Source organism: Cryptotermes secundus, unplaced genomic scaffold, assembly GCF_002891405.2.
Source record: "Cryptotermes secundus unplaced genomic scaffold, Csec_1.0 scaffold1475, whole genome shotgun sequence".
In the NCBI taxonomy this organism is placed as follows: domain Eukaryota; kingdom Metazoa; phylum Arthropoda; class Insecta; order Blattodea; family Kalotermitidae; genus Cryptotermes; species Cryptotermes secundus.
In genome coordinates this window covers 934,704-962,279 of record NW_019731600.1, presented here as the reverse complement: position 1 = coordinate 962,279, position 27,576 = coordinate 934,704, and the positions used below count along the sequence as shown (strand labels likewise).

Sequence of the window (27,576 nt, the reverse complement as noted above, 5' to 3'; positions counted from 1 at the left end):
TGAAAGAGACCAATAAAGCTGATGATCAATCCAAAACATGTCTATAGTAACTAAAATCGTGACATTTCTTGAAAGAAAACCGTAAGAAATTACCATGTGAAGAGATCTTACACATTTCAAAGGTAAGATTACTGATGAGTGCATCATCATATTGCACCAACATTTATTTATCTTCAATCAAACGTTACAATATTCTAAATACTAAAAGATGTCTTGATTTGAATCATGCTTACCATGTTTATTTGTGTAACACCTTTCTTCAAGTTTTCAGTTCTAGTTTAGGTGCTAATGCCATGAATCAGATTTCTTGAATAGCTGACAGTCACTCAGCTAATTAAGAGAATTCCACTCCCATCAATCTTTTATGAATCCTGAAGGTTCATCATGTTCTCAACAACCAGCTGCTGAATGTATCCACATACAATTTCCTTATGACCAAACTTAAATATTGTTATTTCTGCATATTCTTAGCTCTCGCTTTCAGTTTCTTGACCAAAATTTTATATACATTTGTTTTTTTCTCGGGGGTGTTACATGTCCTGCCCATCTCATCTGCCTCGATTAATTTATGATTAGGGAACTTAGAAACCGCGGCATCAAAAATTCTCGAAGTAGCCCTTCCCAATAAGAAACCAGTGTCCCAACAAATCACTTACTGACTGAGATAATATGACTATTACTACTGTTCCAACATTAAGAACCTTGGATCAACTTCAAACATAACCCTAGTGGCCTACTATGTTCCATGGATGTACTGCTGTTCCACAAGTTAAGCTGTTTTGAAATTCACATCTTCGCCAGCTCTTCCAGCCATGAGTATTACCAGCATGCAGTAGTGAATAATATCAAATTTCCAATAATACAGCATTCTGTAAGCCTGACAGTGTTTTCTCCTTCAGTCAACTTAATAATTCAACCAAAAATGCTGCACTGTACAATATTTAGTGGAAATCTTATATATGCACAATTGTAAATTAAACAGGTTAGGAAAAGTCTGTGGCCAGTAACCCGTTATCAAGTATCAGCTGATCCTTAAAGAGGTACAGTGGAAATGCATCCACTGTTCATGGTGACCTGCTCCTTTTCTCTCTGCCAGTCTTTGCCTGTTTACACACAGTACCAGCATTATCACTTATAGACGGAATAAGACTGCTATTGCTCCTGCAGCTGGGTGAAAAAATACTGCCAACAAAATGATCAAATAGTTTTTACTCTCACTGCTCTGTCTTACTCAAAAAGAAACAGTTGCAACATAATGTAAAACAACAAATTCATAGATAAAGACTGACAAATATGACAAAGAATTGAACATGATTTCATATTAAACCTGAATTGAAAAATAACAAAACAAAGAGATCTCATCAGGTGCAAACACTTCATGTTGATGTAGTCCAGACACTGGGATGGAAGAGAATGATTAAGAATTAAGTCAACATTTCTACTCTCTTTTACCCACAGTACAAGAACACAGTTTAGTTACAGCATTAAGACAACACATCTTGTTGTCTGAAATATACACTATTACAATAGCATACTGTAACATTTCTTCATACATATCTGTGTGGAACCATTCAAGTAACTGTAACCCAAAGTGATTATACAGAAGAATCTGATTCAAACTGAAGACAAAGGCAGAGGTCAACTTACATGTATTTAATATTGGAGACCCTAACAGAGTCCACATGTTGATGTAACTATGGCTAGACTTCAACATGCCCACATGCTGTATGTTTTAGTTATAGGCCCCAAGTTTAATATGAACTCATAGTTGTCTTAACGGACCATGAACAAGATTGCAATATTTTGGACGCAACTGTCAACAAGAGCGCGAAAATGTTGTAAAACTATCTAAATATGGAGATGTGGATAAATACAGAAAAAAATTACAGTTTTTTCTGGGCTTAAAAATAACAATTTCAACCTGAAAACATTAATAACCAGTTATCACAAACTACCTCCAACAAAAAAGTATATAAAGAAGCAAGAAATTGGTATCATGTACACAGCTTTACAAGCAACAATATTTGCATTTTTAAATGCATGTATGTATGTATGTATGTGTGTATCTTAAAAACAGTACCATTGGCATAGCATTATTGTGTTCATTTGGAAGAACTTTTAAAATTAGTACCTATATATTGCAGTGGCAGGTTCAGTACTGATGAATCCACTTTTAGAACAAGTGTAACTGAATGTCAATCAATCTGTCACTACTCTGAACTACTCTGTAAGCAATGTAGGAAGTCACAAAGAAAATCTTGTAATTTTTTGTCTCTGATGCTAGGAAATGTGACAACAGAATTAACCTTTCAAGACAAACATGCATTTATTCAATATCTGCCACATTATCATTTCAGTACTAATCACAAAGTAGGTAAATAATGAATACTTTCTAATAGAAATTCTTCATTTTGTTTCCATCTCAACACGACAACCATTAGAATCTTATTCATATTTCGCTGTGTATAACGAGTTTATTGGTTGTAAAAGTATGGTAATACACTATATGTTTCAGCTTATAAAGCCATCATCAGACAGTATACATCAACAAACATTTTCAGACTACTGAATTGTACTTTACATAATTCATACATTACAATATAATTATTGCCAATGTACCAAACTTCGCATTCAGTTAATACATTCAACTTTCATCTCTATAAAATGCATTAAAATTGGAATGAAGGTTCTACATTCAATTTGGTGCTTAAAAATGTATATAAATGTATATATAATAAAATAAAAATAAAAGTAATTTTAAGTCATAAGTTAGCGCAATTCAGTAGTTTGAAAAAGTTTGTTAATGTATACTGCCTGATGATGGCTTTATAAGAAGAAACGTATAGCGTATTACCATACTACTCAGACCAATAAACTCATTATACACAGTGAAATGTGAATGAGATTCTAATGACTGTGTTGAGAGGGAAACATAACAAAGAATTTATATAGAATAACAGAACATGATGCATTCCTTAAAGATAATGAGTACTTCCCATATCAACACAATGAAAGCATTTTGTCTACATGATGAATTAACTCTGGAATGAAGTTTCTTGTCATCAACACTGTACATTTGCTAAACTAAAAGTTCTATGTGTGAGTGAGAGCATGTGTGTACATCTACATCAAAACCCTTCTTGGTACTGTCTTGTCTCCATCTTGGCTTGTAGGAGTTCAAGCTGTCTCTTGGCTTCACATTGTGGGAAGTTGTTCAAATCATAATATTGAGGTGCTATTTTTAACACCCATTCAGCTGGAAAATACAAGTCTCAGAGTAAGTGTTCATCATCATCATCATCATCATCCTTGTTGTACTAGACACATGTAGCCTAGTATATATAGTAACTTCTCAGAATATGTTTGCTCTGTTGATACCTAACATTTTGTGGAGGCGGGAGAAATGTTCAATTCTATTAACACAATAGCTTAAAAGCAACAGACAGTACTACCAGTTATGTGCCAGCCTTGTAATAGGACTGCTACTTCAGAAAAAGTGAGCAGAATTTACTCTGACCATGACAAAAGAATGGTAAAGATTTATATGAACTTTCCAATAAACTGTATGAACTTAACATATATTGAACTGGCAGCCGCTTACCACAATTAGAAAGGGGCCTCCGTAGTCTAGGGGTAACGTTCCCACCTCATGACTCAAGGTGAAGGGCAGAGTGAAGATGAAAATAAACTAGTTTATTTCAAATCTCCTAGCTCTGTGCTATGTAACCTTTCAGAACCGGGGTGTCCATAAAATTTAAGCAAATACAAGTTTCCAGCACTCCCATATTGTAATGTAAACTAAAGAATGAATGCCAATTCTTGTCTGAGGTGGGGAGTCTTGAACTGGAGAGGGAACTTATGTACTCAAGTGAAGCTATGGATTCTTACGTTTGATGTCAGTGACAGTTCGAATGTAATTTTTTGTTGTGAGTACAAACTCATTGTAGATAACCCACTCCGGCTTGTGGTCGAGACATGTTGAAGGATGAAGCTGAACTACTTGGTTGTCTTTAATGGTCAAGTAATGACCTGTTCTTTCCAAATGGGCAACCTGCAGGAAATCAATTGCAATATTACACCTTTTGTACACTATTTCCTGGAGAATATGAGATTTATCAATGATGACAGTGAAGAAGTGATGATAAGCCCAGTGGTTTTCACTGCCATCACACTTCTTGCAGTGTCTCTTGGTAATTTCTAGTTTCTTTTTATCATTTAATTTACTCAACACTATGTATATATATTTTTACTGTTTGCCTCCTGTTGTGGGAGTACAACTAATAATACAAATTCCACTATCAACACAACTATAATTTATTAACTTAGGTGGAACATAAAGTAAAAGTAAAGTAAAGTTATCCCTGTACCAGGCCGTGAAGGCCCATAGGGTTGTGAGACGTTGATTAATAAACTGTAGATGCTTTGATGGAGGAATTAGTATTATTAGCACTGTAAATAGTGCGAATACCTACTTTTCTGCACAAGGATTTAGCACAAATTCAATCTGCCTAAAGTTATAATTTGGTGCAACTTCTTTCATACAAAACCAAGTTCTTCAACACAAAGGATGTGACCTTCTTATTACTGCTCAATTTGGTATGTACCAACTGTCACATATGTGGTCACAAAGGAAGAAAATCCATGCTCACAGGTATAAAAAAAAAGAGACAAACATGGTCTGTTGCTGATAAAAACAGGTTTCTTTAATGAACAATGAAGAAAACAGTTGCATGTATTTCCAGCAGGACAGACTTTTTGATGAAGAAAAAGACAATTGTAGGAAACAGCTATCACATTCTCCATATGTGAGCACATTTCATTCATCTCTTTGGAAACTTACAGCAGAATTGTATAAAGACAAATTCAACTACTGTCAAAATATCTTACATTTGAAAATGCGTCAATATTATAGGACATGTTTAAGAACTGCTGTAAAATCATGCAAGGTTCAAGGTTTTTTTATTAACAACATTTTAAAATGTAGACAGATCCTCATTCAGTATTTGAAATAGAGTGAATTTTATTCCTGTGTGTCACCTATGTGGCCACTGATTTATGCTTAGCCACATCACCATTACAAAATCTTTGTAATGAAATGCTTTGTAATTTGTAAACTCCAGTCCTCATCATACAAATATTAGTACACACATTACATTGCTTCTTAACGCAATAATAAATTAATTTAATCTCAGGTTATAGTTGTATACCTGCATAAAAAATCCCGTAACCAAGGCTTTTCTTATATTGATATAGTAGTCCTTGGATGTGAAGTCTGTTGAGGTTCTCTTCAGGTTAAAGCGATCCATGATACGAGACAGCTGCTGCCGCACATTGTCACCTGACTTGAGAGATCGGTAGTTAACGAAGTTGTCATAACACCACTGAGGATCCTCCGAGTCTGAAGATGATAAATTCATTTGTAACTGCATCCAGGATGACAATACTAATAACAAGATGTTCAACATATCACCTGCTTACTCCTGATGTCAAACAAATCTATGGAACAGATTCATTCTTGAGAAACCAATAACACTGCTCAACTAATTAAAAAATTCCCCATCTTTTATGGAATTCAAAGATTCAGTACTGTGTCAGTAAAAGCCTACCACAGAACTAGTAACCCAGATAAACTTTATCCATACCTTCACATCCTATTCTTTCAAGATCCAACCTGTAAATTAATCTAGTGGTATCCTGTCCACTGCAGTGAGTTATGACAGTAAGTGGGCTTTCACATGGAATGTCACAGACATATAACGCATGACACGTGTCAATGGGGAATGAACACAGTTGTCCAAACAGACAAAAAAGTGTCTGGAATTGTGGTGACATCAGCACTGAATTATTTTCCACTGTCAATGGTTGGCTCATTTTTTCTTCTTTTATTCTGACAAAACTGGGGAAAGTACAGATGCAATTGTTGATTTTATCCACAATTTTAAAGATGCACCTCATTGCTATGTCCACAACTTTACATTTGGAATGTAACGTATCAAATGCACATTCCACATTCATGCCAGCCCAAGATAGCCTGTAATTAATAACACGGTGCTCCCCTGTCAGTACTCTTTTGGACAATGGCCACACCATACGACTTGACAAGAGATATGCATTGTCTGCAACCAAACAGAAAGTGGAATTTGCCTTCTTCTGTTAGTGACAGATGAAGAGGACAGAAATTCATCCCTTCAGTAATGACACAGTATATTGCAGAATTTTTAAGGACAGCACCATCCCTGTTTCTGCTCAAGTCCTAGGAGATAGCAGTGAAAAACTCTGAATAGTACATTGGTGATCTTTCATCAGATACAGGTATACATGTAAAAAGCCTAAGGAACAGTGGAACATGAGACAAAAAGCCCTACCATTTGCCTGAATTCCTACAGATTTTGCAGTGACTTACAAAGTCCAGGATGTAAGTGAATATTTATTATAAAATTTTCTTCCATTTTTTATTCAAAATTGGGAATAAAAGCATGACTAACACCTCAGAAAACAAGTATCTGTTATGAATGTTAGTTCTCACCCCATTAGCTTCTTGTGGTTTTTAACAAAAAAAGATATAAAATAAAGTCAAAAGTTTTTAAAGGCTAAATGGAAATATTTTGAGTAACAACAAAACCACAAATGCTACTGATTCATCACTAGAAAAGGCTGGAAATGAAAATGATGAAAAGAGGTTCAGGTGTTCCAACCTAAAATGACACCTATGAAGAGCACATTTGACACTTCAGTTCCTGGTCCAAGTAGGGCCCTCAAAGAAAAAAACACATTAAGACAAGGAACTGGACAAGCCTGAAAGAAGTCTAGAATTATTTGAGGCTAAGCGCAGCAAGGCATCTGAGTCTTCTAAGACTTACTGCCTTGTAGCAAAGCATTTTCTCAACAGGAGAAAATTATGAAAAGTACTATCTTCCAGGACATAATGCCATGTAGTCAACTAAAAGTCAACCAATGTTTAGGAGAAACACATCGCCTCCATCTTCAGGGTCAAAGAATAAGCTGAGCAAGATACCAGCTTGAAAGCAGGTGGCAAGCTGCTGATCTAATGTATTCTACTTCTAACATGATTGACTTGCATGGGAAAACTTGTCCTTCACAATCAGACACATACTGTTCTGAATCTAGTCTATAAAATAAATATCAATATTAATAAAAATGTGTTTTCAAATCTTAGCATAAGTAGTATTTCAGCATACCAAATCACATAGCAGTAATCGGTATCTTCCTTTTCAATGGTTGGGGTTACCAGGGTCTGTGATTCTTCAAAACATCCTGAGAATATTTCTGGATCTGTGCCTGCACTGCACTTTTGGCATTTTCTAGTAAGAATTGATCAAACAAAAACCCACACCTCTTCCGTCATCTAATTACTAACAACAGCATCAGAACTTCAGTATCCAACAGCTGCACTGTGACTGAGGCAATGTATCTGTGTCATCCGGTGTGAACATTCATGTTATGTTATGTGTCATGTACCATGCTGCATCTTTCATGCATCAGGTGTGAACGCTGTGAGTTCAGTTTTGTACTGAAGACTGTACAGCAGGATGACTGAATTTATAAATTACAGAAAGCAAAAGCAATGCTGTAACTTCAGTAACATCACTGGCTAGGAATCTGTCATGCTAGATGTCTGGCTGCAATATTCAGACGATTAACAACAAAGGCATACTAGCTGTCACTAGCATGTTACTGTAATAGCAAGAAAATACTTTGTATAACTTATATCTGAATTTAAGTAATGTAATATTACTGCAATAAGTAAGAAGACAGTTTTACCGAACACTAGAGTGGTCAACACTCCTGCTTCCTATTTAGGAGATCAAAGGTTTCATTTTCAGCCCAGAAGCTTGTTACCCTGAACATGGTTTTCTGTGGTTTTCCTGAGTCACTCCAGGAAAATTCTGTAACCATACCTTAAAAACAGGCCACATCCACTTCTTCTAGAACCTTCACAATTAATCATTCATAGGGACTCTTCCAATTTATTGCTATATAAAATATGCTGGAGTGAAAATGTTACTGAATAAACTAAGAAATAACAGGAAGACAATTTTGTTACTCAAATTAAAATTTCTTCAATTTGTACTGCAAATTGCAAGGTGCTCACAAACCTTTAATTTTTCATGATTCCCATTATGACAGATATAATAGGGAACTGATATGCTCTCAAAATATTAACACACACTCTTAAATTTTTTTGCTGAGGATGAAATTCACCAGGGGATACCCCATTTACTGTTTGTCACACACACATTTCTACACCCTTTTACGACCATAAAAGGAAATACAGCCAGATTCATGAATCTCATCAATAACAAATTTTATAAAACATAACAAATGGAGAAAGAAAATGTTAGAGAACTTCTAAGAGGATCCTTCCCACAGAATTATAAAACACCAACACAGTGGAGGATGATGCTCAGAACTGACGAAACATGGAAAGACTGTTTAGTAATAACTATAATAGGTCAAATACATCTAATACTGGGAAGAGAAATTATGATACAATATTACACATCACTTAAAACACATAAAGTAAAATCAGCAAATACTCACTTTGTTTGAAAGCATGGTAGACGTTGAGTAATGTGAGGTGGTCACCATCGATGTGAGCGAATCTCATCTTGGCATCATCTGCCGCTTTCTTGGCCTCATTGGGCCGCACGAAGCACTGCGGGACTAAACAGTGGAGGAGAGGGGGGAGCCCGCATCCAACCAATTTAGTAGTGTCCACACACACCGCACTAGCAGCGAGTGCCAGTGGCTCGCTCTGTTTCAACCTATGGGAGCTACATCAAGTTAGAATCTTCCATGTTACACACAGACAAAATATGAATTAATATGTCTGTGTTTAAGTTACACATTATCGTCTGCTGAATCAATAACAAAGGAACAAATTTTGATCATTTACTTAAATTCTGACAAATGTGTAACAGACAAAAATCTTTGCTTTAGCTTACCACTTGGAAGTGTACTGAAGATTCTAGCTTGCTGAAGCTTTGAGTGCGATCTACACAAATGGAATGTCCACATTCTCATGGAGTTATAGAAGCATACATTTCTGTACAGGTGTATGCAATTGCCCCTCCACAACTATTCCACATGACAAGTACATACTATCACAACTCTAATCCATCCTTTAATTTTCAAACATTATATTCTTAATAGTATGTGTATTTCTGACATAGAATATTGCATATTTCTGCAATTTTATATGGGTAACAGCATTAATAATGGTTTGATATGAACTGGAATTACTGTTATGTACAAATTATATACTGCAGTTTCCTTACTTCCCCCCATGGCTTCTAAATTTTCATTTAGTGTATGTGAGCATTATATGCACCATCATTATTCTTCCCCCACCTGGCTCATTGTCATATATATATCTATATGTTGCCTAAGCCACAGAAAATGTTTTCATATACTGGTTCACTATATGTACTAGTATAAAACTTGTCAGCATTAACAGATATGTTTATTCCAATAACTAAAAAGCACTAACCCCATCTCACAAGTGTCACTAAGACGAAGCTCCTTCCTTCATACATAATTTATGTGGAATACAAACAGCACTCAAAGAGACAATTTAATGAAAAGTTTATCTCGGAAGAAAGAAATTTAAAACACATTCTGGAAGACTGCCTGCACTGCCACTAGGATAGATCTTCTCAAATAATTCCTTGCAACTTTAAAGTGTGACAAGAAGTTTAAACATCAGCAATTTAAATTAAATAACAAAATTACAGCCCCAAGCTGAAGTCACAACTATACTAACTCTGACTGCGGAAGTGTTCACTCTTACAACAAAAAATAAATAATAAATTTCCTTCTTGGAACAACACAAAGCAGTCTGTTTTTTTTTTGGTCCTTTCCTACAGGATAAACCTCTTCCACACATATAATTTTAGCCGAAACTTTAATTAACTGTGTGTATATATACTGTACGTGCTTTGACAATAAAGTTCGTGAACTAGCCACCGTGTCAGCAGTGGACAGAAACTTCTGTATGGTTTGATGAGGTCGGCACACCGTTTCACAGCTGTGTTGTTGTTGATCTATAGCAGTATCTTTCTGAGTGGTGTTTATTACTGTCTGTGTGTGTTTTGGTGTGCTGTTGTGAGTTAAGTCGGAGCTTCTTGTTAAACTTGGTTGGCAAGTATGGAAGTGAAATCAGACAAATGTTAATGCAAGTTCACAGGGATCATGCTATGAAGAAAACAGCAGTTTACAAGTGGGTGACATGTTTTTCTGAGGGCAGAGAAAGTGTCATTGACAAAAAGAGATCAGGATGGCCAGCAATGAGCAGTACCGAAGAAAACATTGCAAATATTCATCAAATTGTGCATGAAAATAGTCAGCTGACTGTCAGGAGCATATCAGAGAAAGCAAACATCAACACAGGAAAAGTTAAGAAAATCTTAACTGAAGATCTTGACACGAGGAACGTGCACGCAAAAATGGTCCTAAAAGAGCTCACCAAAGAACACTGTCTGTGAGGGAGCTTTTAACTAGGAAACAAATAACTGTGCTGGAACACCCTCTCTATTCACCGGATCTAGCCCCCAGTGACTTCTTTCTGTTCCTGACGACAAATGAAATCTTAAAAGGAAGGCATTTTGATGACACTTATGACATCAGGAGTAACTCTGCAGACCATTCCACAAAACCAGTTCAAAAATTGTTTTGAAGTGTGGACTAGGCACTAGCATCAGTGCACAGCTTCCCAAGGGGAGTACTTTGAAGACGACCGAAGTGATATTCATAAACGAAGCATGTAGCACTTTCACCATGAGTTTGCGAACTTTATTGTCAGACCACGTACACAGAAACAAACTCGTACATGAATTTTTATTTATTCTGTAATACGAGTAACTTCCTCTTAATTAATCACCATATATTCTACAATATCCCACCCACTTTCCTTAAAAACGAAGGGGGAGAGGATTATGTGGTTTATTTATGATGAAGTTGTCAATACTTCTTATCCCAGGTATGATCAAAATTTTCATAGTTTTTTCCTTTCATGTGGCTACATGCCCAGCCACACATAGCTGCAATGCATGAGTGGATCTGTTAGATCCTGTGCATGTGATCTACTGAACATGAGTACATTTACAACTTCCACAGTTAAACACTGAAAATAATTCAAGAGGTAGAACAAATCATAAATCATACTTCTGCCAGAAAATACAGTGCCAGTCAGAATTGTACAGGACATGAAAAAAAGAGTCAACGCTATGAAGCAACAGCAGTTGGTGGGCTTTTTGGGCTAGAAAGTGAAATAACCTGATATATATAAACAGTCTTTTGAATGCACAAGCAGCAGCAGTTTCAGTCTACAATACAAGGAATATACGAATAAAACACATCATGTTCAAATTTCAAGTCAGTATGCATATTTGTACAACACGCAAACTTTCATACTTGAATTCACAGACTTCTTAATGTTTCTAAAAAAATGAGGTGCACAACTTATTCAAGAACATGGGAAATTCAATAAATACTGTATTCAGCTGTAACTCTTGTCAGAAAAATAATGACGTTAATATAGTACTTCCTTCCAATAGAAATCAAAATTATTTTCAACACATCCGGTCTCATCTGCGTCAGGTTCTTCACCTACTTGTTTAAAGTGCCCCTAATTTTTGGAGCCCTTCTCACGTTGTGGCTGCCTTATATATACCAATTTTATACAACAGTGAGACTACTGCTCCACATCCAGAACTGAAATTGCATAAACTTAAGATGATGTAATGTCAAATACCTGTAGCATGTCTACACTAAGTGTTACCTGACAACATAGCTGTGATGGACAAAATCTCATTAGAGCAGTTGTGGTTGCAGCTAGCAATCAACATCTTAGCCAACTGAGGATCAAGAGGGAATTCTGCCATGACTGCTCCCAGGTCTGTCAAGTTGCCATCATCATCCAATGCAGCCAAATAGTTCAGCAACTCCAAAGCTCGCATCAGTGTTTCTGGAGCTAAATACAAACAATTTCTATCACTTGCTAGTTAACCTACTGTAATAGAATGCTGAAAATGGACATTCTTTAATCTTTTCAGATTCCACTATATGACAAGCATCATATAAAAGATAAGCTATCCCTGTAACAGACAGTGGAGGCCCATAGGTTTTAAGACTTCAAGGTTCCCACATTTTCAAAACAATAGGGTTACAGTTGGTGGTGAGGTTGTGAGCCTTACACACCAGCTGCCCTTTACCCCAGAAGATTCCAGGTATTCATTTCTGTTAAAGACTGAGTCTACACCAGGGCCATAGTGTGGCTGGAAGGATTAGGTAAACTGAAAAATCTAATGACCTCATCAGGAACTGAACCCATAACCTTCTAACTTGTAACATAGTCCCTCAACCAACTACACTACCGCATGCATCATATATCACTTTTAAATCATGGTATAAAAAATTGTTTGCATTAAAAATGTATATTAAGCATATGTTACAGCCTTCATATGTAACCATTTGTCCATCTGCTACAGTAAATTTATTAAGTACGTGGCACAAGCTATAACAATTTTAATGCTCTTACGACCATACTGACATACTGTGAGTATGCATGTAATACTAACCTCAAACCCAACACAGAACATCACACTGACATTTAATTTGTTTTTGTAAAATTAAATTTTTCTTTACAAATGAACTGCACATACCTGGAGGATCCATGAAATCAAAATGAACCAAGTCATCAATTCCCAACTTTTTAAGCTGCAGAACAACGGAGCCCAAGTTTGAACGAAGAATCTCAGGATATGTGTTATCCTGCATCTCCTGTTTGAATGCTTTTTCTGTATAGAGCCGAAAGCATTTGCCTGGTCTTGTACGACCAGCTCTACCAGCTCTCTGCTGAGCAGAAGCCTTGCTGATGGGTGAAACCAGAAGTGATTCCACACGGATGCGAGGATTATAGACCTATTGGAACAAATCAGTATTCATCAGAGTTGAGGGCAAAGCACAGCAGTTCATCTCACTTGAAACCTGATAAACTTCACAATAATGCAGTGTTCCTAGACATATAAAAGCCACTTTTGAACATACTAAAAGTTATTGGTCTTTAAATGTATGACAAAATCGTTGGCTTCTCTTGTGTTTGATATTAAAATCAATCACATGTAATAAACGACACTGAATGTTTCCAATTTAAATTACGCACAAGAGCACACAAACTGACTTAAGTTGCCAACCATATCTGGTGCCTGCAGGATGGTTCGACATCCCAATTTCTGAGCGAAGCAGTAACCAACTTCTGCCCTCTTGTTGGATATGTGGTTCTCTCAGCAGTGACTATGGAGAGTACTATCTTCTGAGATGTAACACGTTGTAGACTAGCACAAGTTTATCCTCTTCCGCACTACATTGTACCAAAAAGAGATCCCTCCCCCAGATTACAAAATGAATATAGGAACAAAAGTTACGTGCAACAAAAACAACTTAGATGTTGAGAAGAGAGGAGAATCAAAACTGGTATTAATTAAGCTGCAGAGTGACAGAAGCCCACTGACCACCAGCTGATAACACGGATGCATTGTATTTCTTAGGGACTTCAGATTTCCTTTGTATATGGAGGCTTTAAGTTGCAAAAACACTTGTAAGATATTATTTACCTTCTGTTTTGCAAATCCAGGATCAATCACAAATACAACACCATCAATTGTCAGAGATGTTTCAGCAATATTAGTTGAGACAACAACTTTCCGTCCAATTGCTCCGTTGGGTTTATTTGGTGGTGCTGGCTCAAAGATACGTTGCTGAAGATTGGGAGGAAGTGTGGAATAGAGAGGAATGCACTTCAGCTCACCAACTTCTGGTCCAAGGTTATCAATTTCACGTTTAATTCTCTTACAGGCTTCTTCAATTTCCTGAAAGAGAAAGTATTAATCATGAAATACTTTAAGATTTCTTAAGTAAAACATGAATGATCTGAAGTGAATGCAGATACTGGCGACTCAAGGGTTTAGTCTGATCTCATGAAGAGCACTGACATCTGCAGCCATGACAGAAGCTGCTGCACTAGCCCAGTGAGTTGTGTGGGCAATTTCTCTGACTTGCCCCACCACTTTTATTTACTTATGTAGTTTTCTATTTCTTCTCTGCTGTGTTCAGCATTCATTAAGTGTTTCCCATTTACACATGCAGCAATTTTCAGGACTGGAACCCCTACATTGTTACAAAATGACCATAAATTTAACTGCACAATTTATACACTTCAGCTTCTTTACTGCTGTGACTAAACACACCCCAACATTCTGCCTGTGCCAGCTGATGGAGTGATTCCAACCTTGAATGCATGACTAAAAATTGGTGCCTCACCTACACATTCATCTTCAATCAAGTCACATACATTATAACTTACTGACAATTGTCTGTGGATTTCAGCTATTTTTATGCCTCCTGCTCACAGAAATCTCATTACAGCCTGTTGCTATTAATTGGTGAACACGAAGAAAGTACTCATCATCTTGATATGTCATACAAGTGTGACTGAACAATGAAGCTCTTGTAAATATTATATTACAACACAGCAAGTAAAAAGTATGAGGAATGCTGCTTTAATAAAACTGATATAATCCTCAATAACAGCTGCTTACAAGCATGTCTGTGAATGGACAATTTGTTTTGAAACTGAATCAGTTCACTCCATATCAATTTTAAGACAGTAAGAGTAAACATGACTGCTATAGAATATATAAATAAAAAGACAATTATGATAAACTGTATTATGGGGCCAAAAAAAAAAAAAAACCAAAATATAATGACTGCAGTCATTAGTACAAACACTTTGTTTGGTCACACAAATAGCCCCAGTAAAAATTTTAGGTACATCTACTGTAATGAAATTGATCTTTCTTTAAAAGATCAAGAATGAAGAATGTCTTCAGAGAATATGCGAACATAAATAAATACAGACCTCTTGGCCTGTGAGAAAGAGGAGGACATCACCAGCAATTTCTTCACACATATGAATCTGAATCACGGTTCGAATGGCAGCTTCAAGGTAGTCCCTTTCAGGTTCTGGTGTGTAGAAAATTTCAACAGGATGGGTTCTACCAGGCACATTCATCAATGGTGCATTGTCAAAATAGAGCTGCAAGACAAAGAAACAGATTTTGAAACGTTACACATCATGGAACTTTTTATGAAGGAATTAACGGAACAAGAAATTTAATTAAACATACAAACTACATATTATACAGTGAAATTTTTTCGAGAGCCCAGCAAGCTGCTGAACCTTTCAGGCAGAGACGCCAAAAGATTCCCCTAGCAAATTATCCCCATGGAGATTTGAACTGCTAGTGAAACTGTTAAACCTACAGCCTAATACATTACAAATAAAATTTATCCAGATTACAGCAATACCTTAACCACTGAAAAAACAAAAATCCACTGTGCCATTTAATCAGTTAAATGTATAGACCTGCATAAAGACAATTCTCTGAACCTTCCCCAAACCCCCTTATTCTTTTAATACTGGCATGTTGAATGGAAAATGTTTTCTACTCTTGCTCTATAGAGTTTTCTTTTATGAATATTAGTTGTGTTCCATAATTACATTTATCTCTGATTAATACTTCTGTGGTCATTCTGTGTATGTAACAGCATGAATAAGTTTCAACATACTTGTATATTTAAACTAAAGAATGACTTTTCAACACTTTTCAGGAAAGCAGCAAGCTTAAGCATAGGGTGCCTGTCCAACCAAATATCCTAAACACCTTGCTGTTACAACTTCTGCTCCTGTACTGCAGTGACCTGCGCGAAAAGCGGTTCTACATGAAAAGTGAGAAGATTCCATTGTAAATATCAGGATATTACAAGTCCACAACTGTTCACAGAATTGCAGACAGATTAAGACAGACAAGACCATTACTGAACATGAAAACCAAATCCAGACACTTTGTAAAATCAGTACTAGACTCAAAAGTTGTCATCGGAAATCTCTCAGCCCCTTGCACACTCCCAAGTGTGAGTAAGAATTGCTGCATAACTCCAGAAACTGTTCAGGGCATCTTTAGTATGTGATCTGCAACCTTGTGAACACAACAACAGTAGGAATTTTTAAAACTGGATTCCTCAGGTTGCTCATACTGGTAAACTTGCCCCTCATCTGATTTTCTTTCTTGCCAAAACTTGTATTCATACAGCACAATAAATTCGCAAAGAACAGCAGATACTGGAGTTCATACAATCCAAGATTAATACACAAGGTTCCACTCTCTCTCTTTTGATACATGCTCCTGCATGGGTAGACAGAACTATTGGGCAAATTTTCTTTCAGAACATGATTAACTTTTATCATCTTGTATGCCATTTATGATACTTGCATACAGCTTTTACTGCATTACTCTTACCTAAGTGCAAAAAACAGAAGCTATACTATGACTGATGGACCCTAATTTTGCAATATCAAACATTCTTTCTACTCTATATAGTATGGCAAGGATTTGAGCAAGTATCATATATAGACTTACATACAACTGACATGTCTGATAAGTCAATACATATGTCTCACCTGAAACTTTCCAGCATCAAGAGTGGCTGACATAATAACCAACTTGAGGTCTGAACGCTGTTTAGTGACCTCTTTCAATACACCCATAAGAATATCTGTTGCTAGAGTTCTCTCATGAGCCTCATCCAACAGAATCACCTGGTAGTTTTCTAGCATAGGGTCAGACATACCTTCTCGTAACAACATACCATCAGTCATGTACCTAAATAGAAAATAAAGTAAATTCATGGTATAACTTAAATCAAAAGGAAATATGGTCAAGTTCCTGACATTAAATGAATGCTACAGCCCACTTTCAACAAAAAGTCCTTAATTAGTGACATAAAATTCTTGTTCCTTTACTTTACTGTGTCAGAAGCGAACAGGTTTTAATGTAATCATGTTTGAAGACCGTTTCATCTAAATCTACACTCAAGAAATTCATATCATCCATATGAAATCAATCTTCCTACTTTGTATCAACAACTGCAGCTTTCTTCACACAAATTCAGGACTAAAATGTGTAAGGACAACATTTACAGCATTCTGATAGGAACTCCTCTGTGAGGAATTCCAAGAAACTTATAAGCATTTGGATTCAAGTTCTAGGAACTTTAGAGGAAATTTAAAAATTGTCTGAGAATTCCTTGTCCCTTGAAAACATTACCTTGCTGATTAATTTCTCTAACATTACTCATACAATAATTTCTTTATGTACTTTCATCAACTTCATGCAATCCACTCAAATACTCCAACTCCTACACCACTGTATTTACATGCAAACAACTTGAACTTTAACCAATTATTCATTGTAAATACTTACTTTAATAGGGTTTTAGCTGAGGAGCAATCTTCAAATCGAATACTATAGCCAACTTCTTGTCCTAAGCAAACATCCATCTCTTCTGATACACGCTGGGCAACAGACATGGCTGCTACCCTTCTTGGTTGAGTACATGCCACACCTTTCTTCCCCTTAGCTCTTGAAAATTCCACACACCTGAAGTTGAAATGTATCACATTTTGTCTGCTGGTTTATTTAATTTAGCTTTATCAATGCAAAGACTATACAGATGAATGACAGAGTGATTGTGAACTGAAGAGAACAAAAGATGAATTGAATGTGGGCTACTTTATAAAAATAACTCAGTATTTAGCCAGATGTAATCAAATTTGACACTGGCCATGAAACTGAAGTATTTTTTGTTCACAAGACATTCTTCACACTACATTACATGGAAGAGACTTTTATTCAGTTCGGGGAATCAGACATGAACAATGAAATGCTCATTCCACTGTCTTGGGCCATAGAAATTATATACTAATTTCAGATAATTTGGTTCAGACCACCTAAACTGAATGACACTTGAAAGTCCTAAATTAAGGAACACTGAAAAGGGATTTCACTACACAGTTAAAGAGAGATACATACCACTGAGGTATCTGCGTTGTCTTTCCTGAACCAGTTTCACCAACCAGAACTATACACTGATTCTCTTCCAAAAGTTTCATGAACTGGGCTCGATATTCCCACACTGGCAGTGTGATACGTTTGCGCAGAAATTCTTGATATCTAAAAGATACAAGTCATGCATAAACTGACCACAGCTGCAAATGTCATTAGAAGTTATTGGTTACACAGTTATTTTATGACATTCTATAGACTACAACAGCTGTGTAGTGTCAAATGAAATATGGCAAGACATGCATCATTAGGAATTGATCACGATCAAATTTTAAACCTTGAATACTGTGCAGGTTCTTCAGTATGTCAGATGTAAATGACACATACTACAAGTTGAAGCATTCTCGCAGAATCTGAATAGTGCGACTGTGAAAAATAACAGCTAAGACACGTAATATCTGACTGCAAATTACAATGTGCACCTTTCAAGTAGAGGCAGACATGTTCATTAGTATTAAAAAAATATGCTCAGCCCAATGGACCATGTACATATGTTGTTACAATATGCAACACAAGAGTGAAATTTTTTTAATCTAACAGCCTGACAAATATTTTGGTTGTCATAAAAAAGTTGTTCATTATGTTGTGGCTTCTGCTCACTGCACCTCACAACCAATCACAACTGGAAACACGAGTACATATGGTCATTTAAATGTATTACGGGCACACACAATTCAAACTCTAAGATAGGCAAAACAATATGCAAGCAATGCTGGGTGCCTAATATATAGTGTGCAGCAGAAGAGAAAGTCTGACTCAAGCTGCCGTGTAGAAGACTGAAAATTATGGTTAGATGATGACTCCCGTCACTTGTCTTCAAAAATTCTGGTGCGCTGAGCTTGGTAATGGTCTAAAAAACCAAACATAAAACTTACTTTGACATGCTGTTCTGGACAGCAGCTCATAACCAAATTTACTGAACAGGGCATGCCATAAGAGCTCATGACCAAATATTCTATCATAAGCTGAACAGGGCTGTCAGAATTCTACAACCCAGTTCCTGAATAATGAGAGTGCAATTTTGTCACCAGCCATCTTTTCTGACCCTTGGTACAACACATGGACAATAAATATTAAAGGTATACACATGCTGTCACAATTATGAATTTAGTTACAATATTTTTTATTCATTCATGAGCAACAATTTTCAGTACTATACATCAATTACTATACACCTGGGCTGTCCAACATCAAATCACTAAGGGGCCAAAATGTACTTAGGTACCCACCCATGAGCCACATTATAAAAATGTATTTTTCTCAAATACCAACACAAATATCTGTCATGAACTGATCATACCTACTAAACACAAACACATTAAAAAGAAATGGACCCAAAGAAGTAAAAAATATTTATACAAATTAAATCTTTCCAGGCTGATGCTTAAAAACTATCTGCTAAAGGTGTTCTAGATTGTACTAATAATGGATACAATCACGGAGTCCACTACTCCACTACACTTCCCCAAGTTAGTTATTAAGTATTACGTGAAATCAAAAGAAAAATTATACTGGATATTTCTTAAGTTCATTCTGTACAGTTTATCAGCAAGATTTACTACTATTTCTAAAACAGAGGGAAGGTGTTAATATGTTTTGGTGACAGAAAGGATACTCTCAAAGGGCGCACAGAATCAACTACTGGAACACACAGAGCCCACATGCTGTCAATCTGACAGCACTTAAATTACGCAACTTGCGTAGGTTTCCACTCAAGAGAGTGTGATGCACAGTGCACACAAAACGTTTTTACACATATAGGACATCTGCCGCTATAATGAAAAATAATTTATTTAACCCTATTGCTGTGGCATTCAACCAAAGTCAAACAAGCATCCAATAAAATACAGTGAAACACTAGGCTTCAATCCAAACAAAGAAATAATCTTCCATGGCATCATGGTGTAATTTATCATCATTCACCAAAGCCGACAGTTGTGCAGTTACTCAAGAATTTCCCAACATTTTGTTGTATATGACGGTGTGATGCATTAGATATTATTAATGTAACAGGTATTGGTGGATAGAATAATTACAATGGTTACGGTTTATAAGTAACATTTTATTGAATCCGAATGTAATATCTATTGGAAATTATGAAATGTAACAGCACTGGTTTGTCACATACTGTACCTCGACTTTCACCGATGTTATCTGCCAGAGGGAAAACAAGACTTATTTTGAGCTAAGGGAAGCAAATAAGAATAGTCACGTTGCTTCACAGAGAAACTGGAAAACATCAGTTAAGGTCCGAGAAAACAAGCCAAGGTGCAGGAAGACCCACCATATGAAATAACAATAGAATGTTCTAGAACATTCCTATCTGACGCAATTTGTACCTTCCAGGGAAGCTTTCACACAATCCCCACCCTACAGACAAAGCTATAAGAACCCTGACCCAAACCGCCCAAAACGCTCTCTAATCTGATTACGAAGTTTAGTCTATAGGATGGTACTCTGTCAGTAAGGAATCAGCCACTGCTAAAGCCTTAAGCAGACTTGCTGTTGTTACAGTTGTACATATTTACTGTGTAATAAACTCTCTTGAATTAAGCATCTTCCAGCAGTGTATCTCCGCTGAAACGCCGGACAACGTTTGCTGCTCGACCGACTCTGTCAAGACCAACCCACAAGTACGAGTATCCACTCTGTTGCCCGACAGTGTGGCATACGACAATTTTATGGAATTCATTACCGTGTTCACAAGAGCCCTCCACTGGTCCCTATCCTAAGCCACACCAATCCAGTCCATACCACTCCATCCTATCTCTCCAAGATCCATTTTAATATTATCCTCCCACCTAAATCTAGATCTTCCTAGTGGTCTCTTTCCATCTGGCATTCCACTTATCCCCAAGCATGCTACTTGTACATGCCCTGCCCATCTCATCCTCTTTGACTTAAGCTTTCTAGTTATACTTGGCAAGGAATACAAATTATGAAGCTCCTCATTATGAGGTCTGACAATAAAGTTTGTGAAGTCGCCACCATGTGCTTGCTGTGGTAGCAGTGGACAGAAACCTCAGTATGGTTTACTGACGTTGGTGTATAAGTGTTTCAGAGCTATGTTGCTGACCTATGGCAGTCTCTTTCTGAGTGGTGTCTATTACTGTCTGAGTGTATCTTGGTGTGCTGTAGCAAGAATGTCGGAGCTTGAATTACAGCAATGAACGAACATTAAATTTCTTGTTAAACTTGGCAAGAGTGGAAGTGAAATCAAAGAGATGTTAGTGCAAGTTTATGGGGATAATGCTATGAAGAAAACAGCAGTTTACAAGTGGGTGACACATTTTTCTGATGGAAGAGAAAGTGTCACTGCCAAAGAGAGGTCAGGACAGCCAAAAACGAGCAGCACTGAAGAAAACATTGCAAAAGTTTGTCAAATTGTGCATCAAAATTGTTCGTTAACTATATGGAGAACAGCAGAGCAAGCAAACATCGACAGAATAGCTGTCAGGAAAGTCTTAAATGAAGATCTTGACATGAGGAAGGTGGTGCAAAAATAGTCCCAAAGGAACTAACCAAAGAACAAACACAAAGAAGAGTCAAAATTTGCCAAGACCTTTTGGTGAGACAAGTTGAAATTTTGGGCCATGTCATTACAGGTGATGAAACATGGGACTACCAATATGACCCTGAAACAAAGTGGCAAAATGCACAATGGAAGATTACAAATTCTCCATGACCAGAAATGTTCCACTGGTCCAAATCAAGAGTTGAAATAATATCAATAACTTTTTTGATATTAGGGGGATTGTTCATTTTGAGTTTGTACCAACTGGACAGTCAACCAAGTTTACTAACTGGAAGCACTGAAAAGGCTGCATGAAATAGACAGAAACGACCCAAACTTTTCACCAACAACCCGTTGATCTTGCATCACGACAATACACCTGCTCACATGGCACTGTCTGTGAGGGAGTTTTTAGCTAGTAAACAAATAACTGTGCTGGAACACCCTACCTATTCATTGGATCTAGCCCTCAATGACTTTTTTTCTGTTCCAGAAGATAAAGGAAGGCATTTTTCTGACACTGATGACACGAAGAGTAATATGATGGCAGCTCTGAAGGTCATTCCACAAAACTAGTTCCAAAATTGTTTTGAAGGGTGGACTAGGCGCTGGCATTGGTGCATAGTTTCCCAAGGGGAGTATTTTGAATGTAACCACAGTGATATTCAGTAACGAGGTATGTAGAGCTTTTACCACAATGAGTTTGCAAACTTTACTGTCAGACCATGTATGCAATTTTCCCTAACCTTCTGTCACTCCATCCTTCTTTGGTTCAAATATTTTCCTCTGCACCCTGTTTCAAACACTCTCACTTTCTGCTCCACCTCTGGCCATGCCATAGCTCAGGCGGTTAGCACTGGCTTCCCACCATGGTGGCCCGGATTCAAGCCTGAAGTCAGGTCATGTGGGTTTTGTGGTTGACAAAGGGGCACTGGGGCAGGTTTTCTCTGAGTACTTTGGTTTTCCCTGCCAATATTCATTACACCAATTGCTCCACAATCAGCATCACCTATCATCTGTGGCTGGTACAATAGGCCAATTGCGGCCACAGTACCAAGTGGATTCTGGCTCACACTAATAATAATTAAAAAAAATGCTCTTCCCTTGATGTCAGAGACTAAGTTGCACACCCATACAAAACCATACACAAAATTAGTTCTGTACATTCAGATTTTTACATTTTTAGACAGCATAAAGGAAGACAAAAGGTTCTGGACTGAATGGTTGAAAGCTTCACTTGAATTATATCTCCTCCTAATTTCTTCCTGAGCCAAATTTTGTTCTGCTGCTCCCAAATATTTGAGCTGTGTCACACTTTTAATATATCTATTAGCTTATTTTGATATGATTTTGCCCTGTATTCTGGTGAGGAGACATGAACATATACTTAGTTTTCTTTGTGTTTACTTCATTACTAGCATCAATTAGAGTTTCTGTCTTTTTCTTTATGATATATGTGTTATCTCCCAACAGATTTACATCAGCATAGATGAACAGCTAAGTGTGCCATTTAATTCAAGTACCACCTGGTCTTCCTGGACCTTCCCAATGGCTTATTCTAAACCCCACCCACACCAGTATCTGACAAATCAAAAAAATCTTATTAGTAGCTGATCTGTTATGTCAAAACCAATACTGACAATCCCCAATAATTTTGGATGTACTTTACCTTTAGACAATATGGGATAATATTTTGGGTGAAGCTGATAAGTGATATTCCTTGATAATTACTACAGTCAGTTTTATCATCCTTCCCTATGTACATTCAATAGCTGAGGGAAGCAGTCCTTCACCTATTCAAAATGATGTGCAAATCTCCAAGATCACCATTCTCTGGGCTTAAATGCATTTTTGTTGCATTTGTTACATATTTTTATCTTAAAATTGCATTATTTTATGAAAATGATGAGAAAATGATGTACAGTGAAAGGGTTAAATAAATTATCTGACCATATAATGAACACCAATAATGTATTTAAAATATGTTAGTATAATGAAAACCAGTCATGTGAGGACAGAAGTACAGCCAACTTCCAATATGTTACCAACTTTGAGAACATACAAATTCAATACTGGTTCTTGTAATCACTTACATTCACAGAAAGAACACACTAAAACATATCTTTATCTTACCGTGGTGTGTATGGTAACCCTGTAAATGGGTTTATTTGAAGGTTTTGCTTAGGATAATTGGTCAAAGGCGTCCCCAGATTTGTTGGTGCTTTCTTCTCATCCTTGTCTCTGAAAATAAATTTAACACTGAATAAAAACATCATGAAAAAGATATTTAGTAAATAACAACCACAATATACTACAATATCTACTTAACACTGAATTTGTATTATCTCATGTATGGTAGTTTACGTGGTTTCAGTCTACTAATCATACCACCAAATATCCTTTAAAGTTAATATGCATCATCCCAGTTTAATGTTTACATACATCATGCCCCACCAAAATACAACACAGAAGTTCACTGCAAGCTGATAGATTTACTGACTGTTTGATGACATGGTATCAACTGCAGACTTTTTAGCATCAAATGAGACAAAAAATGATCATGTGAATTGGCATTAATTACAGAGAGAGAGAGAGAGAGAGTGTGTGTGTGTGTGTGTGTGTGTCTATATATATGATGCCTTTACATGTGTGGTCAGTAGCTCAACAACAAACACAAACTCTTAACCAACTATATAAAGAAGAAAAGAAAACACTGGCTGGACCACCAAGGGTGACAATCTATCAAATCTCCCATCGATAGAAGGGGCACAAAGACACGAACCTTAGCAGTTTAAGATTTTAAATATTGAGAGTTTTATTAACATTTTAACTCACCACAGTTTAGCTCAATTTAAAATTTTTATATGTAAAACTTTGGACAACTTTGAACTCAATGTACTATGGTTTATGTAATAGTAGTTTCCTCAAGTGTTATTTGCCTTCTGAAGATGGTCATTAACTGACCATACACTTCTGAGTCACACTGGATGGTGTAACCAAATCATTATATAGTACGGACTAATGTGATGGACCAGAAGGAATAAAATTAGACCTGACGAAACACTTCAGTTTACAAAGCCAAAGCTTGGCTATGATTTGAACTGGGTGTCTCCTGAATGCAAATGAGGTTATTTCTCAGCCAGCTGGTTTAATATCATTAAACATTGTTGTCAAATGTAACTGATTAATTAATGTAGTGACTTTTACATTCATTCATCAAGGCAAGCCAGAATACCTGCAGCTTATAGCATCACACACGAACCTTACTATAGCTCATACTGTGTAAAAGTGATAAATGTCTCCATCTTAAATCCTAAAGAAGGAAGCAGCATGTTCCTTTGAAACATTAGTCTCCCACCTATCGGACTATGACATGGTGTCATAATTGAGAAGACCATAATAGGAGTGAAAAAGCAGTTAAGAAAAAAATCAGTATTCTACCACATGCAATTTGTGAAGACAAAAGACAATATTGTTGAGTATCATAAAATGCATGCATGTCCCACAGCAGGCATTAATATAGACATTAAGTGTAAGTGTAAGTTAAGGAAAGAGAATTATTATGTATTGCTAATTATCTTGTCGGTATAATTGTATGCGTAACATTGTATCCATTTATTTGAGGTATTCAGTTTAGATTTTAACTATGGCTGAATTGTTGTTTCTGCAATTTTATCTGTGACTGTCTTGTGACTGTTGTTTGACAAGTTTTATATTCAGTGCCAGTTGCACACTTGTGAATACTCTGAAATGCTGATGTATGTATGTATGTATGTATGTATGTATGTATGTATCAGTAACTGCTCTCACCAGTAGCTGATACGTAACTGTCACTTGTGATCGTAACACATATCACTCATTGGGCACACTCATATCAATGTCATAAGTGGATGGTGGCAATGTATGAGGAAATATGTAGGTGGAGTGCTTTCATACGAGCCACATGTCACACGGTGCAGACTTAACAGTAACAGATTATCAGTTGCAAAGGAGGAAATACACACATCACAACATCATCACAGCCTCTAATCAAAACAGGTATACAAATGTCTCTCCACGAGCCCTTGCTCACTTTAAACTGTGCAAAGATGGCAAAATCAATATACAATTGTCATATGCAAAATCAATTACAGTATGTACTTATATCCAGGCATAGCCTTGCAACCCATAAAACTAAGAGAAATTTAGTCTTCGGTTAATGGTGTATTATGGTACAATCAATTATTAATTTGGAATCTACAATAGCCACTGCTGTTCAACATTATAATACATTGTGAAATTACACTCCATACTTTAACATTATACCACCCTAATACGAAACAGAATGTGAGGCTCTATAATTGGTAGATTTTATAGATATTGTGATTAAATGGGGGGGAGGGAGGAACCAAAAACCAATTTCATTCAAAATATATACCAGTTATTAACCAACTTGACATACATTTAAACACAGAAGCTTACCTCTCCTTGTTCCGATCTCTATCCTTGTCATTCTCTCGATCACAGCTGAAAATGAACAATAGTGAAAGTCAGAATATATTGTTTATATTAAGTGCATTTGAAGTTATACTCAGTAAACCTGATGTCCATCATATGTGTATGAAGAAAATTATACAAATGTAGAAATGTAACACATCAGTAATAACAAATATAAACACTTTCTCTAACAAAAGAGAATGTTAACTAACAATCTAAAGGCAAAAGAAAATAATTAGAATTATGGCCAGGTTGTGTACAGGTTTATTTAAGGCACTAAATATTAACAGCTGCCTCTGGTATACATCTGCTTTAATGGCATTTATAGTTAATTTTAAATCAAATTCAGAGTTTCAAGAAGTTAACACTAGATACAGACATGATCTCAACACACCAACTGCCCATCTTAAGGTCCACCAAAAAGTTGTATGTTATACAGAAATTAAAAAGTACAACCAACTCCCAACAAGAACTAAACGTCTGTCCACTAGTAACACAAATTCCATTGTTGTTTCACACCTTCTACTCTGCTGACAAATTCATAAACCTTACATAACAGCACATTTTTAATTATATACAACTACAATGCTTATCATAAAATTACAGCAACTTTAATGTTCATGTGAAATGTTGGGTACGATGTGTCTTGTGTCATCTGCTTACTGTGGTATTATATTGTGTTTATTAGCGTTCATTGATCCATTCAGGTACATGACCACTGGATATAGAAATTGTCAGCAGATTACACTGATTACACTGGTGATTTGTTCAAACATGCTAATACACTACCATACATGACATGCAAATAATCTATACCTAGAATGCATATCATATACTTCTAGCTATCCATCTAGTGGCAGGGATTAATATACTGCAGTGCACTTCATTGGAAAAATGTCATTAGGGTCTGACTAGTTTCATGCGAGTCATACTTCAAACATTAAAAAAAAAAAAAAATTAACAACCCTTTAATGTTCAACAAAGTCTCCAGTTCATTTATTATACACAACGACGGAACAAAGCACGAAATAATGCCTTCGTAAACATATAATTCTAGGCTGAAAACTAGAGGTAACCCCATACAAAACATTTAGAACACAAGACATTTAAATAGCAAAAATGATTACCACTGCTTTACCTTTTTTTCCTTGCGTAAGAATCAACCTCTATTCTACGCTTCGACATTTCGACAATACTTAGAAGCCGTTAACCAAGACAATATTATAAAAATGTCTTCCACAATCGCAAATCACACGCCGTTTCCTCTTTCACTTCTGTGGAAGCGGTAATGACGTCACCTATTCTTGTATTCGACAAATGTTATTGCAGAGAACTGCACAATGTATTTTCGCTTACATACATACACTGTGCCAATATTCTGCAAAAATTAAGACTAGATTACCCATGCAGCTGCTTTCAAATTTGTTTGGTATAGCCCTATTTCAATATCTTATCTTGATAAGGATCATATATATCACGTTCGGAAATCAAATCAAAGATTATCGGAGCATACATTCAGAATTATACGTTTGATACATGCGCAAACTTGCATGGTTAGTCTTCAATTTGGCGAGTCAATGATCATATTTTTTATGGAAGTCT

The 27,576-nt window shown here is 36.4% G+C and overlaps 1 protein-coding gene across 2 annotated transcripts; it reads right to left on the bottom strand.

Moving 5' to 3' along the window:
• Positions 1–513: 513 nt before the first annotated feature.
• Positions 514–27,434, bottom strand: LOC111867290 (putative pre-mRNA-splicing factor ATP-dependent RNA helicase PRP1). 2 transcript variants are annotated; one of them, XM_023857010.2, is made up of 14 exons: positions 27,113–27,430; positions 25,960–26,004; positions 23,632–23,739; positions 17,952–18,092; positions 17,343–17,519; positions 16,541–16,742; positions 14,939–15,115; positions 13,635–13,889; positions 12,684–12,942; positions 11,801–11,992; positions 8,563–8,685; positions 5,208–5,398; positions 3,889–4,051; positions 514–3,256 (listed from the first exon to the last, which is right to left on the bottom strand). In XM_023857010.2, the coding sequence occupies exons 1-14, from the start codon at positions 27,157–27,159 to the stop codon at positions 3,129–3,131; spliced, it is 2,208 nt and encodes a 735-aa protein (XP_023712778.1). In that variant the 5' UTR covers positions 27,160–27,430; the 3' UTR covers positions 514–3,128. The 2 variants fall into 2 exon arrangements, with proteins under 2 accessions (XP_023712778.1, XP_023712780.1); XM_023857012.2 differs by lacking the exons at positions 514–3,256; positions 3,889–4,051; positions 5,208–5,398 and having other exon boundaries at positions 8,625–8,786; positions 27,113–27,434.
• Positions 27,435–27,576: the final 142 nt, after the last annotated feature.